The 16,735-nt window shown below is 33.2% G+C and overlaps 1 protein-coding gene across 1 annotated transcript; it reads right to left on the bottom strand.

Annotated features, from left to right (window-relative positions):
• Nucleotides 1–3,095: 3,095 nt before the first annotated feature.
• LOC113693932 (transcription initiation factor IIB-2-like) lies at nt 3,096–7,620 on the bottom strand. The gene is made up of 7 exons (XM_027212723.2): nt 7,084–7,620; nt 6,190–6,214; nt 5,006–5,135; nt 4,794–4,924; nt 4,608–4,696; nt 3,704–3,780; nt 3,096–3,475 (listed from the first exon to the last, which is right to left on the bottom strand). Exons 1-7 carry the CDS (start codon nt 7,431–7,433, stop codon nt 3,336–3,338), a joined length of 942 nt encoding a protein of 313 aa, XP_027068524.1. The 5' UTR covers nt 7,434–7,620; the 3' UTR covers nt 3,096–3,335.
• Between the last annotated feature and the right edge of the window lie 9,115 nt (nt 7,621–16,735).

Below are 16,735 nucleotides of genomic sequence, written 5' to 3'. Positions count from 1 at the left end.
AACATTCTAACCCTCGTTTGGTACGCAAGAATTATCGGAAAGACCTTTTCATCCAGAATAATAGGGAGAAAATTTTATCATTTCAATGTCTAGTACGCGAGTCTGAATAAAATATTTATTAATTTTTCAGCATTTAGTATAATTCATATTTAATTGTCAGAATAGAATACAATTAATTCAAATTTAAGATGTAACTTGTTTTGCTTGGTCTACCATGTTATTTGTTTGTTTACATGGAATCTTGACATTTTTTGCTTACAAAATAATTGATGATTGATAGTAAAAATTTTCATCAATTATAATATTTAATTCATTTTAGCATATGGATTTTTATGTTAAAATTTTACATCCGCTAGCAATATAATTAATTAATTAGAAATGTAAAATATACATTATATGAAGCCAAACAATTATAGTACATTTTTAAATTTTATTATGTTTTTATTTTTTATATAAGATACAAAAAATTTACACAATTCTTTAAAAGTCAAAGAATAAAGTACCTCAAAATATTTGTTGGCTACTAAAAAAGTTTATTTTAAATACAAGATGAATTATTTATTAAGAAAATTTATATTTTATCATTTATTGAGCTGACTAATTTATTGCAGTTTAAATCTAAAATTTTTACTCGCCACCTTTACGACTAATAGTTAAATTTCTTACCTTGTGAATGTTTTAAAATTTGAAAGTATCAATCACTTACTTCTTTTTGTCATACTTTTCCTTTGTTTATTTTTTCTTTTTTGAAATTTAATTTGATATAAACCTTCTTTGTTTTCAATTTTCGAATAAAAGGAAATGAACATGAATGAAAAACTAACAATTTTTTTTAAGATCTCAGATTATTTTTTATTTTAAGTGTAAGTGGGAGTCTTAAACTGAAGACTTCTCACCTACACTTCGCCCAGCCAATCCCTCCCCCAAATAAAATATGCCTCCAATTAAATGCATAGATTTGCAGCATAATGCACATTTAAGGGCATTTGTATCCACAAATCATACTTTTCATACGCTTAATAGAGGTTGCATTTGTCTTTTTCATTTTTTTTTTCTCCACATATTATATAACACATTGCGCAATGCATCTAAAATGAAGTCTTATGTAAAATTTTAGGTTTACCGGGTTCAATATTGAATCTTATTGAGAAAATTTTAAAACTCAAATTCAAACTTTTACATAATTATCATTCATTCAAGTCTGACGGTGTATACACTGTCAGGGGGTAAGAGACTTTAATCCCAAAAATTATTAGTCGAAAACTATACATTAGTTTTATGCAAGTTGTAGAAAGTGCAACATTTTGACGTAGGATCTAAGCAATTTAGGTTTGGTGTGGTTGGGATTGAATTGAATGAATATCCCGTGTATTAGCAGTGTCCTTTTGTAGCATCATTCTGAAACCGTTTGGGTTCATATAATTAGTTCTCCAATTGTTTTCAGTGTTATATTTTTGATAGGAGGAAAAAGTTATTTGCAAAAGTGTTATTTCCCTTTATTTGTAATTAATCCACAGGTTTGTCACCTTTTTTCCTATGGATAAAGAACCCACGAGTCATATGGATAAAGTTAGAACGAACTCAAGTTGTCTAATTGTATGAATAGATCATGTCATCATCGTAAGTTCCTTGTTGAAATACATATTTTGTAGTCTTGCAATGCAGGATAAGATGACAATCTTAGAGTTTTAGTCCGTAACATTTGGACCCTATATCAAAGTGGCTAGTAAAATTTTGGTTGGCTTTTAAAAAAGGATTAACTTGTTATGTATTGACAGAATAATAATGATTTTTTCACACTAACAATCTTGAATGTACGTCACATGTATATAATTTAAATTTGCATTCTGTGATATAATCTGAATCTGTTTGTTAAAAAAATCTTTACACTGACAATATATAAAAATGTTATTCTTCAAAAAAATTATTTTCATAATTACACATTCATAAAACTCAATAATTATTAAGATACACCTAAAAAAATAACAATAACACACACACACACATTAACATCCCTTTTCTCACCACTAACTCCATCTCTCTCAAACGACCTTCACTCACCCGTCCAACCCAACACTCCCTTTTACACCATACTCCCTTTCCTCAAATTGGAGGAGAGAGAGTGCGGGTTGAAGGGGAGAGAGAGAGAGACAAAAACATTTTTAAAGATTTCTAACCTAAAAACATTTTTAAAATACTTCAAGAAAAAAGATAATTAAATACAGTGTACCATAGGTTTTTAAAAGAAAAACGTTTATGGTTAAAGTTTTCTAAAAGTACATAAAACAACTATCCGAATGGACCAGTAGCAGAAGTTAGGGAAAAAATTAATCTAATCATTAATGTTTTTAATTTTGACCTAAAACAAATAATAAACAGATTTGGCCAATTATCACTCATGATATAGATATTTGCTAAAATGTCCAACTTTTCATGAACAAATCACTTCCTATCTTTTAACACAAAATTCCTAAATTATGCAATTAACAAACTAAAACTGCAACTGCTTACGATTTACGAAACCTTGGTCTAGTGACTATAGTTGAAAACTCAAGAATTAAGAGCGTCGAATTCAAATCCTCCTTTTCTTTCCACGCTTCTTAAATCCCACTCATCATTGGTGAAAGAAAGAGAAAAAAAAAAAAAGACCACTAAATTGTGACTCACAACTGCATAGAATTGGGAAATAAGATAATTGGGTATTGTTAAATGGCTTCCATCACATTATCACTTTAATCTAAAGTGTCAATGGGTTATGAGTAGGTTTTGAAACCACACAAGTGAAATGGATCAAGACACTCACCCACACGGAGTGTAATCCTATTCATCCATGAATTCCTAAATTATGATACTTACATTCAAACCAGTTTTGACTCCATTAACTACGAATGGGACCATACATTGGTATCGTCTTATTCATTCATGAATTCCTAAATTATGACACTGAATTGAAGCTTCACATTAGAATATCCACTGAATTGTGGTTCTTTGAAGGTTGAGCAGCCGCACCAGAGGCTCATGAATCCATAGCCAAGCATGAGAAAACGAACAATCCACCCATTCCAGAAACACAAAAGCAAGAAATTCAAAGAAAATTGGGAAGAAACTCTTCATTAATGAATTGATTGATGCTGGCCTATGTGAAAAATTTTCAATTGTACACTCGGACATCCAAAATTAACTTGTTTAATTATCTATACCGATACAAGGGGAAAAGCAAAGTGACAAAAAAGAACTAAAAAAGAAAAAAGTTGATACAGGGTTTTCCCCCTACAAGAATAAGAGCCAAATGCAACATACAAATAAAGCCTAATCTGCAGCGACTATCACACCATCTAGGATTTTGGATTCGCAAGGCTCTTGAGGTCTTTTTCCTTGGCATACCACTCTGGTATTATTTTCGAAGCATGGGGAAAGAGGTCCTTGTAGGCATTCTTGATTGTCCCTTCAGCAACTGTAGTAGCAATAGAAATATCTGCAAGATACTTTTCCAATCACACACTTTGTACAATGAAAAAGTAGAGCAGATGTAACCAACTCAATGACAACCCAAAGATCAGACAACAGTACTGTACAATATTTTTCTGGCAACTAGGGAGATTTAATAACCTATTCTGCAACTCCGCCAAGTCAGTATAAATCTTCTTAAACTATTTAAAGTTCCCCACCACCATGAATGAAATAAAATGGTAAATGCTCAAACCTCGCAACGGCTTCCTTGAATCTGAGAGCTGCGTTATCATGTAAATTATTGCAGCAGCTATAGATATAGGGCTTCTCCTGCAATAGGAGAAAATAAAAATATGAAAGAATGTTGTTTAGCAATCACAACACGATATCAGTCACATGCCATGGAATCTCACTGTTTTTAATAACAGACAGCAATATTAAATGTGTAAATCCATTTTAGTACAGACACCAAAATACTTGATTGATCACCCTACAAATCATGTCTAGTACCAGACTACTTGGTACACCATCCAGACGAAACCAAAAACTTCTTGAAGCCACAGATTTGACTCCACAAAACTTCTCCAAGAATTCAATTAAAACTTTTTTGCTGCATCTCAAACTCAAAAGAACCATGTTCCGCAGACAATCACTGCCCATCAATTATTTATGTCAATTTTTACATGCTTCCTTTATTGGCTGTTGAATACTGGCAGCAATTTGCAATTCCTGATTCTCAAAAAACATGGGTTTTCAAGTACAGCACATCACTGCACTCTTATTGCATGTTAACCACCTATCCAGACATCAGAAAAATGTACTTCTTTTTCTGTTCCTGACTAACTATCTTTCACCTTACAGGACCATCAGAATGCATCGTTTTGAGCATCTAATTTTCAAATGATTACTCAACGTACAAAAGAACAGCATTGCACCTAAAGGATGTCTAAATGTTATAGGCCTGCAGGGAACCTACATATGTCATACACATATGCTGTATCCAAGCAAGAAAGAAAATGCCCTTGCAAAGCAGGACAAGGAAATTGCCAATACATCAATAATTCACAGAAGCACAAGGATTCACTTCTAGTGGAGACAGTTCAGGCAGGTATAAGAGGACAAGCAAGGAAATTATTAATAAAGCAATAAAAAAATACCTTATATCAAATTCTTCAGACTTCTGAACTGTTTCCTGGACAGCTTTAATTTCTTCATTACTCATACCAAGATTAGAACAAAAACGTCTCTGAAACATATAGAAGCCAAAGAGTTACAGGTCATTAATATTGAACCACAGATTACTGAACTTCAACACTGTAACCTAAAGTTTCAGAAGAACTCACCAGATAGTCTCCTGCATGTATTGTTCCCATCTCCATAGATTCACCCATTTCAACCTTCAATTGCTTAACAATAAACTCTTTTGCTCGGCCAATTTCCTTCTTTGTAGCTCCATTGGCGATAGAGCAAATTTCTAGTTTAAAGCTAGAGGCTCAGAAGAGTTCATACACACAAAACCAGAATAAATCACGTGTATGAATGCATTAGAAGGCACCTTTTACAGTGCGTGCCTTGCCTTCTTGCCTACAAGCAATGTAAATGCAGGCAGCCACTAATGCATCCAAATTTCTTCCCCGGGTACACTTCTGATCCTCCAACCTTTTATATATCTCACTTGCTCGATCCTTCATATCAAAAAATAATAAGCAACACAATATTTAACAAATGACAATAGTAATTGTTTTCCTTATGGAAACACAAACTATAAAAATATTAATTAATTCAGCATCTTATTAGTTCAAATACATAGCAGGAGAAGGAAAGAACTTTTCATAACCTTTTTGTTTTAAAAAAGGCACTAGAAAAGTTATATCATCTGACACCTTCCAAAGCCAATCCAGTCAAATTCTTAAAATGCAAAAATGACAATCAGAAATTCCAGCCAAGTTCTAGTGCCCAAATACAAAAAGCATCCAACAAAATCCAAGCACACCCTATGAAGAACCAGACACTTTTCAAATGGAACTCAACAACACGGGAAAGTCAATTAAACATTAAAACATGTTTCCAAGGATGCGATGCAAAGGATGTATGTGCACAAAGCACGGCTATCCAAGGGCAAATAGAAACAGCACAAAAATTTTGTGAAATAAAGTTTTTTGTATGAGATGATAGACTACCATATCCTTTCAATTTAGAAGCACCAGAAACATTTTGAGAAAAAGATGCGAGGTAAATCTAGGATCACCATCCTCTAAAATAACATGGTAGGTGATTCAAAAAAATAACATGATAGGCACATTGAAATATAATTGCACCATAACTAAATACATGAAGTATCATCTCAGAATGAGGCCTTTATAATATGTGCTGACAAAAGGACAAATTAGCATCATTTCGTTGTTTGATCCAGTCAAGTGGCAAAAGCATGTACAGAGTTGGACTTCAGAAGCCTTCCCACCCTCGGCATAGGAGAGAAATGCCAAACTTATAATTTTCTGCCCAACTGAACAAACACTTTCCATTTACTCAAATGGAACACCAAAAAAAACGAACACGCTTCCTACAACTCCCACCCACCCCCCAAAAAAAAAAAAGAAAATCTCGCAAAAATGTGGGCCCACACAAAGGGGAAACAAAACTCCGAAAGCTGACAAACATTCATCAAACATTCAACTAGGAAATGTATGACCTTGCACAAAAGCTTTCAAGTAAACCCAAAAAAAGGAAAAAAAATACCTTTATTGTTGCTACAAGGCTCAACCTGAAAGAAAAAAAGAGCCTGTGTTAGTATAGCCATATTCATTCCATCAAAGCATCTATATAACAGGAAAAAAAATTAATAACAAGTGGATAAGTTGATTAACCTGGACTCAGCAAAGATATCTTAAATAACTATTCAAGTCAAAAGAGAAGTCCAAAATTGATTTTCTGAAATAAATGCTTGATTTTGACAACCTACTGTCAATCAACATGAGCCAATCAAACGGAAAACTTGACTTATTTTTGAGCAGCAAATACAAATATTAACATAGTACAGCAGATGTTCAAAGGAACCACTTTTCATTCAGTTAATTGAAAAGCAACAACAAGACAAACTGACAAAACCAATCATAAGACTCTAACTTTACGCACCAAAGCGGACTGCAACAGAATGAATCAAGAATGTTCAGATTCACCAAAAATAGCAGATTAAAGCACAAAAGAAACATCACTTCAATCATAGAAAGCAGATAGAATTGTAAACTCGTCCCAATGTCCCACCATTAGTTTCGGTCAAATAAGCATTAGGCAAAACGAATTCCACCCTTTTAAATAGTCATTTCTCCCTCAACATACATACACCTACGCATGTAAACAGAAAAAATTTTCAATTCTATGAGCAAAATCAAACAAAATCCTCCAACAAATTTACCTTAAACACGCCAAGTTCATTCCATAAAAGAAAAAAAGGCAATCAGTCCACAACATCTAAGTATCCTACTATTTTTCAAAGTTTTTAAGCAAAATCAAGCAAAGCCCTCTAAGGGTTTTACCTTAAAACTCCCAAACCTTTAAGAAAATCTTCCAAGAAAAACCCACAACACATTCCTCAAGCAAAAAATCACTAAAAATAGGGGGCCAAAAACAGACCTATCAGCCATATTAGTAATGGCCTTAAAGGCCAAAACAATAGCACGATCAGGGTCACCCCCACGATTCTGCAACCGGGCAAGAGACGAATCCCCATTGGAGCCATTAGGCCCCTTAGAAATCACAGTAGAAAGACCCGAATCACCAAGAAGAGGGTTGACCGGACCTCCAACACGAACCGGGTCATGGTCACCCGATTCATCGGCAAAAGTTCTCCACTCAGAAGTCTCATCGATAGACCTCGACTCCAACACTAACCCACACTCGGAACACACAGTATCCCCCGCAGCGTGGTCGAATACCACCTCCGTATTCCTCTTGCAATCCGTACAAAACGTATCCGCCATCATTACTATACTAATCTTCTACACCAAAAGAAGAAAAAGATCAAGACTCTCTTGATGGGTTTGTGTGGGTTTTTTGTGATCTCTTGTTCTTGATGGATGGTTTTTCCTGCCTTCCTAGGCCTTCTCTCCAACCCAGAAGAAGAATTTGCCTTGTTCTACTCTGGGGTTTGGAGAAGGGGGGAAGAAGGAGAGGAGGAAGGAGAGGGGTCAATGGGGTATATATAGACGAGAGGCCGTGTCTGGTAAAGGGCGGCGTGGGGACAGCTGGCACCAAGGCGGGCGGTCTCCACTTTTACTAATTTCCTTTTCTTCAAGATTTTTTTCTTTGTTTTTTTTTTTAGAAAAATTATTGCATGAGTGAGTATATAAATCTTCAAGAGTAATTTGCTTTTCTTCAAGAGTATTTTTCTTTTTTTGTTTTTTATCCTTGTATGGATTTAAATCTTCTTTTCGAATCACATAGGAAATGTAAAAATTATGAAAATTTTTTGAAGCTTTTAGAATTAACTTTGCTTTCATTTAAATTCACAGTACATTGAATGCGGGAATTTTCGTACTGTACATGTGAATCATTGATCTCCTATCTTTCTTGAAAGTATTTTCTTTTTTTCCCATTTTTGGAGGAGATAATAGAAAATATATCTAAAATTATGCATTGATATTTACAAAAAAAAAAAAAAAATTTCTTGTGTGCCTTCTTTTTTTATAATAGAAAAAATTTAATTCACTTAAATCTAGTCTTTTGTGACGAGGAGAGCATTTAAACCCCCCCAAAAGGTAGGAAAGTACATGATTGTAGTACTCGTGTATCCTTGTATTTTGCTTCAAAGACTCAAAAAGAGTCCAAGTCAACTTGACTTGAAAAAAATAGTGCAGTATATGATTCAATTGTAAATTAAATAGAGATTAGATTTTAATGAAATAAAAATGTAAAAAAGAAAAAAGAAATAGAAGTGTAAAATTACACATAGCACATGGGTTGGAAATTGTGAATATGGATCATACAAGGGGACGTGGTTCCTTAAACTTTTGGGCCAAAGAGTGGAAAACTAATCACATAACCAAATTGGGCCAACATGACGAGTTTATTTCTCCAAACAGAGAAGTGTCCAATTATCTGATTACAAACCCAAAAGACCATTGGGAAGAACACTTTTGAGGCACTGCTAATATTTTACAAATAGTAGTTTACAAGACTCAGCAATTCAGTGCTAAGCGTATCTAAATAATTTTTTAAGCCAAGAAGTCAATTAAATGGTTTTAGGCTTTTAGCAATGATGATGCTAGTAATAATATGACACTTGTTACTTGAACCGAGCAAACCTGATTTTCAAAGATTCAATGAACTCATATTGTGTCACACCACTTGGTGAGATGGTATAGCACGATTCAGACTAACAAGTGCTTAAAAACCAAGTCCACCCAAGTGTGAGGCCTAGTTTGTTCAAAATGCAGTCTCTTTGCAAGAATTTTGTAGAGAAGCCACATCTAGAAGTTAGGCTCCGTTTGATAACACTGAATCTGAATTCTGAATTCTGAATACTGAAATAATTAATTTGCTGAATTTTAAGCACTGAAAAGAGATATATGAATGTCTGAATCTTAATGTTGAATCTATTTATACTGTTTGATAAATATTCATAACTGAATGCTTAATAAGCTAAATTGTACAATTTTGCCCTTCTATCTTTTAATCCAAAAAGGAAATAGAACCTATGATTTAATTAGCTTAAAATTGTTAGGTATGAAAAAGACAATATTTATTTTTAAATCAAATTAATATAAAAGAAGAAATATATTATGCAAAACATTAAAAGAAACATTACAATCCAATAATTCATATAACATATAAATTCGACCTAAAAAATTTAGAAATGATTGTTTGAATAGAGAATATCAAATTGTTTTGTTTAATTATATAAGGATTTTGAATAGAGAATATTAGGTTGTTTAATTAGATAAGGATTTTGAATGTAATTAACAAATAGGAATAGATTTGGTAGATAAGATAAAGTAGTTGAAGTAAATCTCTTGATTCTTATCAAATTAAGCATTCAGTTACGATTCTTGTGCTGAAAAAAATATATACAAATTCAGCACCACTTAATAAGTTCAGCAGGTGAATTTTTATTTATCAAACACCCAAAACCTCTTAATGTCTGAATGAATTCAGTTTCAGCACTTTTTTATGTTATCAAACAGGCACTTAGAAAATTGATCCAGTGTGTTTGGATAGGAGATTATTTGAAATAATTTTTTTGAAAAAGCACTGTAACACTTTTTTTTTTTTTTTGATGTAATGTATGTGAAAGTCAAAGGTTATTGGAAAGATTAAAAAGTGATTAAAAATGTGTCTACTATACAATCAAATAAATCTTTACAAATACTGGACTATCTAGACACACTCAATGACACTCAATGTTTGCAGTTCAGTTAAAAGAGACAGAAACGGTTACATACAATCAAATAATTTATGTTTTAATCTAAACATAGATAAGAAAAAAAAAAGTAATCAAAGAGAACCATGACATGATTCTTAGCTTAAGAAACCTAAAATCAGTTTTCTTTGTCATGCTAAAAAGAGCATACCCATAAGCTTTTAAATCTCTAGGGAGTAATATCCATACCTCAATCACTTTCTTTACAATTGTACAATAAGAAGAAAAAAAATTCTACCCCAAGAAATAGTTAAAAAGAGATCATGACAAAGAAGTTCGTCAATGGCATGGGGCTTCACTAATGCTACTTTATAAAGACACCTTTTCCCTTCATACTTTTGAGATTATTAACTTGGGAACTACACATTAAAATGTTGGGTGAACGGACTGGGTTTTGGAATATTTACTATTTACCATACTCGAGTTGGAGTTTAATTTGACTTAGGAAATAGCATATAATTCATTAGTTACTTATGAGGCCAGGCCAAGAATTCTTAAAGGAACTATGCAAAACTGGACAGTTAATGATGAAATCTACACCCCGTTACATGTGTGGAATTACCATCAAGTTAGGGCAAAACACAGTTCGTATGGATCATATACAACTTTTGGGAGTGGACAAACCTGTGGGATATTCTTCATTCAACTTTTGGACAAACATAGATAATATGGATTAATGAAATCCAATTATAGTTGGCACACCAATCTCATGACCAAATTAGGCCAATTTCATTAATTTTTCTTCCCCCCAACATAAAAGCAGTCCCAAATGGCAGTTTACTAACCGAAAAGACAGTTAGTAGAGAAATTTTGGGCTATAGGGGAAGACTTGGCATCCTGCACACTGTAGTTAAATAAACCTTCATAGGAGTGTACATGTATTCCTTTGATCTAGAAGAGCCTTGCCCTCTAAACCCTTATGATAGCCTTTCCCTCTAAACCCTTATGACGCTTGTACAATCTAGGGACGGCAACGGAGCGGGGTTGGGGCAGGGGCCCCCTCCCCCATCCCCTGCCCCGTTGCCTACAAATTCCCCTCGCCCTTGCCCCATCCCCTACTCCGCTCGCTTCGTTCCCGTCCCGCCCCGCTTCCCTCGGGGGTGTTCCCGCGGGACTAATAAAAATTTGTTATATAATTTTATTATGGTTAAATTTTAGCAAATAATCAAGTACTAAAACATCAACACATCATCAAATTATTATTCATTATAATTTTACAATTGAAACTTATAAAAACAATCAAACAAAAATTATTTGAATACAATCCAACATGATAAAATAAATATAACTAAAATAGTTAAGTTTTCACTTTTGGTATAAATAAAATCACTAATTCATTATTGTGCTTGTGCTTTGTTTAAGAAAAAATGTTATTGTATTAAGTGTAATTAGGGATTTAGTATAAATGTATTAGTAAATTTAATATAACCAATTAATAATTTGTATTAGTACACATATATAATTATTAATATAATTAATAATATCAATTATATTATATATACTAATAGACATAATATAATACATATAACTAATAATATCATTATTATAAGTTTGTAACTAATTAAATTATATATTATATATAATTATATACCTATATATATTTTGTATATTTATTTTTTTAAAGCGGGTGGCGGGGCGGGGGTACACTCCCCCACCCCCCGCCCCGCTTAGTGTACACTCGCCCCCCGCCCCGTTTCTAAGCGGGGGGGAAAAAAATTCCCCCCGCCCCAACCCCCTCCCCATTAGCCCCCGCGGTCACCCGCCCCCATTGCCATCCTTAGTATAATCTATTTAGAATAAGATAGTATAGGTTTTTTTTTTGTTATGGGTACGAGAGAAAAAATTTGGGGCACTCAAGCTTTTGCCATCTCTTTGTTCTGCTTTGATTCTACTCTCAAGTTCTTCCCTTTGGTCGTTGCATTCGTAAAAATTGGGAGTTTCCCATTGAAAAAAAAAAATTATAGCGGAGTGCAAATATGGGACCAAAGTGTTGACGATCATTCTTGGGAATGTCATGTCTTCAACAGCAGACAAACTATGTACATACACGTTATACATTTGAAAAGAAAAAGCATCAATGTGCGAATTGTAGTTTGTAGATTTGGACAAAATAATTTCTGTTGTTTTTGCAACTGGTGCCAAAAATTTGTCGTCAAAAATTTTGGCAGATTGCTCCAATAATTTCTGTTGTCAAAAATTTGACAACAGAAATTATTTTGTCAGATTTGGACAAACTACGTCAAAGATTTGACAAAATTTTTGGCAGATTGCTCCCAAAATTTTGTCAACGATTTGGGAGCAACCTGCCAAAATTTTGTCAAAAAACGAAGCCGTAATTAAAGGGCCTCAGCATGGCTAGCAGATAGGACAGAATATATGCATAAATGTCCAAAACTCTACCCTACTAAGGGGCGAATTTTTCAGAATATTGCTAAAATTAAAAATCGTCACAAAATTGGTGCTGCTCGATGAAGAGTTCTTAATTAGGGGTCGCCGCAATTTTGATGTACGGTTTCAAGTAAAAATAATTTTCATTTTCATTTTCATTTATTTTGGATTGCTTTAGTTTCCCTTTTTTTTTAATTCCTTCAAACCATCGCCGCTCATTTGTTTAGCAGCGAATATATTTCTTCATTTTTTTTATTGAGGTATATATTTCATTTGCCAAAGAGGCCAAACAAAAGAAAGTACAAATTCAGGAACAGGACTTCCAAGGTGACATGAAACACTTAATGTTAGTTAATTTTATGATTGTATTTTCATCTTTTATATATTACATCAGAAAAAGTGTCACCTTTATGACTGTATTTTCATCTTTCATATATTACATTTGAGAAAAGTATTACATATTAATTTCAAAAAGGGGTTTCTGAATAATCATTTATCCAAATTACAAAACCCATTTATCGGTATATAAAACAATAGATTTTTCAAAAGATTTCCAAGTTATGACAAATTCTGCATTTAACAATGCAGATTTCTTTTCATATTTATTTATTTATTTTTAATCATGATAAGAAAAAGCATCAATGTGCGAATTGTAGATTGTAGATTTGGACAAAATAATTTCTGTTGTTTTTGCAACTGGTGCCAAGAAACGTGGCTTTTGGGAGCAATCTGCCGAAATTTTGTCAAAAAATGAAGCCGTAATTAAAGGGCCTCAGCGTCAGCGTGGCTAGTAGATAGGACTGACTATATCCATAAAAGTCCAAAACTCTACGGTAGTAAGGGCGTCTTGTTGGAGAACACACAAATAATAGAAGAGCTCAACTCGATAGGCTTAGGGTGCCAATCCAACTCTACGACTCAAATCTTGATAAGTTCAAACTTAACTTAAAAAAATAGATGGGGCTTTCAGATTTTTGGGCTTTTGAGTTTTTGTTTAAGTTAGAAGACTCAATCTTAATTCATCCTTTGATATGAGTTCGAGTTTATATGGAGTCCAGCCCAAACTCATAATTGAGTTTGAGTCTAATAAAACTCAAATTCGAGTCACGTTTAATTTTGATTTATTATTGAGATTCAAACTCTACTTTGCCCGGCTAGTCTTATTTGGATTGTTGGTTTCCGCAAAAAAAATTTTACATTTTTTGTAGATATATTTTTCAATCACCTTTTTACTTCACATACATTAAATCCTTAGAATACATTTTTCTACAAATACTCCTAAAAATAGCAATCCAAACAGTAACTTTAGCGTTATTAAGCCAACACCGTCGCTTTTTTGAAGGACACTTTTTGAATGGTTTATTCGCATTTCTTGCCATCCAGAAAAGAAGTAGACATACTTTTTGCAGGTCTTCAATTCTCTGAGTCCCAAATTTGATGAAACTCAGAGAATTTCTAGAAAGCGACTTTCTAGTTACTTTTTCCAATGAATTTCTTTCTTTCTTGCTCCATGTTTGTGGAGCGTGAAATGCAGCATCGAAGTTGGACAGACTTGAGGAGAAATTTTTTTTTTTTTTTTGGGTATTTTGTTTCGGTAAAAACACATAAATTGATGACGGATTAATTAGGGACATTATTTAGCACTTCTCATTTTCGAAACAAGTACAATTCCCAATTTGGAAATCAAATAAATAAAGCAAACCCAAAATTAATAATATTTATCAAGTGTGATGTGTCCATTATTTTGAAAAAGTGTGAAATTTAAGCTATTTTTTTAGTTTTTGGTAAAAATTTTCTGGTGTAGTAGCTCATAAGTCATGCATTAAGTTCTACTCTTCACCGGAAAACAAAATATGTAGAGCAAACAGGGATTCGAACTAGGTCCGTATGTCATAAACAATTGCCACTAAGAAGGTGTTTGATAACTGGATATGAAGGGCAGGAATAGATATAACAATTAATGATACCAATGTAGATTATTTGGTAGACCATTATATGAATTATTTAGTGGAAATCGAAGTATTAGATTTTACCCCTTATCAGTCCTTTTTTATAGGTTTGACAATGAATTGATTTAACTTTTTAATGAAATGAAACCAATTTCCACTTTTAGAACCGAACGTGCAAACGGGAACTATCAAAATCCATACTCCCAATAAGGATTTCGATTCCAGAATGCGAACCAAACACCTCCAAATAATTGTGCATGAAGAGGAGCGGAGAAAACAGGTTTTGATGGCTGTGGGAGAATGAAAATGGCTCTTGTATGTAATCCTTCCGATACCTTCCAATACTTAGAAGCAAAGAGTGAGAAAATGGGGACGGTAGTATTTTAAGTTTAGAGTCACTCTTCAAGGAAAATGACATTTTTTTTTTGTCTAAGCAAAAAGTCTTAAGGCAGATCCTCTGTCCAATATTTTGTGTCCAACGTGAAACTACGTATTTTCTTTCCCACATGACGTCTTAGTTGATAATGCTCATGCAATTTGATTATAGAATATTTGGAGATCCATCCCAATTCCGCGAAGAAGAAAACCCTTTTTGCAGTCTTAAGTTACATTTTAGTAAAACATATTTGAGCATACGCCATTGACCAAGGGGGATTACATGAGAATGATAATGACACAATATGCCATTCCTGTCCCCATATATGAGAATGATAATGACGTAATAAGCACATTTATAGCCGCAGAATGTTTGACTTGCTTGAATATGAAAATCATTTCGTATATAAAAATTTCTCAAGAAATAAAGAAAGAACGGTATCAAATTTCTTACTCGTGGGAGCAGAACATTTATGCTCTCAATAACGTGCGAAAGAAAGGATTAGAACCTAAACTTATTCTTGGAGTGGGATGAGTTGGACAGTGTTAAAAGAGGGAGTGCAAGTGAAAGATCTCAGATTCGAAACCTTCCATTCCATTAGTTTTGGTCAACTTTCATCTGACATATCGGCTAGGGCATTAGCGTGTGATTATAGGATAGACACTACCCATTATTATTTTTCTTCATAGTTGGACTTATCACATGTATGTATGAAAATATCCATATATTTGTTTGTGGCTGTAAGTTTGACTTTTAAACAATTTTGTGGGCACAAATTGCAGGCTGTATCTTTTCTTTTTAAAACTTCTGAGTATTGCATCCTTAAAGTACCTCTCCTGTCTAAGGTGGCTTTAGGCTCTTAGGATGTTGAATTGAAACATCAATTCTTCCATGTTGATTTGTCAAAAAACAACCAACAAGTTTTGAAAGAAAAGTAAAGATTCCTTAATGTTTGCTATTCTTAATTACTCGATAATTACCTAAATTCTTCACCAAATGGCAACCAAGTCTTATATTTTGCTTTTAACAACTGGTAAAAATAAATGAATTGGCTAATTATAACCATTGGATTAATGGTTAGTTAGATGAACATAACATATAGATGTTTATACTGAAAAAGAATAAATAGTTCTATTAAGAGTGGATTCAGATTCTCTACAATTACAGTGGTGATTGCCCTGCACGCTTAATAGTGATACATGGATTGATTTGAAATTCGATAGAAGAAATTAAATGCAGGATCCAAATTTCAGCGTGTAATAAAATTTGTAATGTTTTTGCATATTATTATCATTATTTATATTATTATTTACATATTATCATGCAATTGAAACTGAATAAATGTAGATGAGATCAATAGTATATAACTTTGCGTTGGTTAAGAGTCATGACACTAAATTGAAATATACTACCTTAGCCACATTACAAAACCCCCAAAAAAAAAAAAATTCCAGACTGAGGGCGTGTTTGATAAAACTAAAATCAAAATATAAAATTTGAATTTATTAAATTATTGAATTGTTAAATGCTAAAAATAATGCATGCATTTGAGTGTATATCACATCAAGTGATAAGTGAATAACTTTTCACTTATTTTTTAGAGCAAGTTTTGCCTTGAAAATTCAGTGCCAGTTAATTCATTCAAATGTTCTATCTTTAATTATCAAACGCGTATTTCAATATATTATAATCTGAATCCAATGAATATTGAATTGAATTATCAAACAGAATCTAAATAAGTGCTACTCTTCGAATGGAATTTCTTCCAGAAATACTTATTGATTTTGGCATATTCCTAAGCCTAAATCAGATAATAAAGACATGGATTTGAGCCTTGCTACTTGTCTAAATCACATATCAATATCATTGCCTAGAGAGAAGTACGGGTGGCAACATATTAGTCATAAACTCATAATACTAATTTTCACTAAGCCCACATCATTACGCTCGCCCGATAAGTGTCACTTTTCTGCGGTCTGAAGCGTACACGGAATATGATGCCGCCAAAGTTGGCTTTCCCACATCTCGCTTGGCGCTGGAGGTTTATCTTTTTGCCATTTCTTTTTTTTTCTTTTTCTATTTTCATTAATTTGTGGGTCTAAATAGCACAAATTTTTCCAAGCCCTTCTTCCTATCCCCAAGATTCAAATCTTG

The sequence above is a fragment of the Coffea arabica genome, chromosome 6c (genome assembly GCF_036785885.1).
Source record: "Coffea arabica cultivar ET-39 chromosome 6c, Coffea Arabica ET-39 HiFi, whole genome shotgun sequence".
In the NCBI taxonomy this organism is placed as follows: Eukaryota; Viridiplantae; Streptophyta; class Magnoliopsida; order Gentianales; family Rubiaceae; genus Coffea; species Coffea arabica.
Note: the sequence above shows the minus strand (reverse complement) of the source record. Positions and strands in the feature narration are given on the sequence as shown.

Excerpts from the sequence above, each read along its gene's own strand:
- LOC113693932 (XM_027212723.2), bottom strand. The coding sequence starts at position 7,433 with ATGATGGCGGATACGTTTTGTACGGATTGCAAGAGGAATACGGAGGTG. Across the intron at positions 3,781-4,607 it reads TCTGAAGAATTTGATATAAG|GAGAAGCCCTATATCTATAG; the intron begins GTATTTTTTTAT and ends CTCCTATTGCAG. Across the intron at positions 3,476-3,703 it reads TTCAAGGAAGCCGTTGCGAG|ATATTTCTATTGCTACTACA; the intron begins GTTTGAGCATTT and ends AGTATCTTGCAG.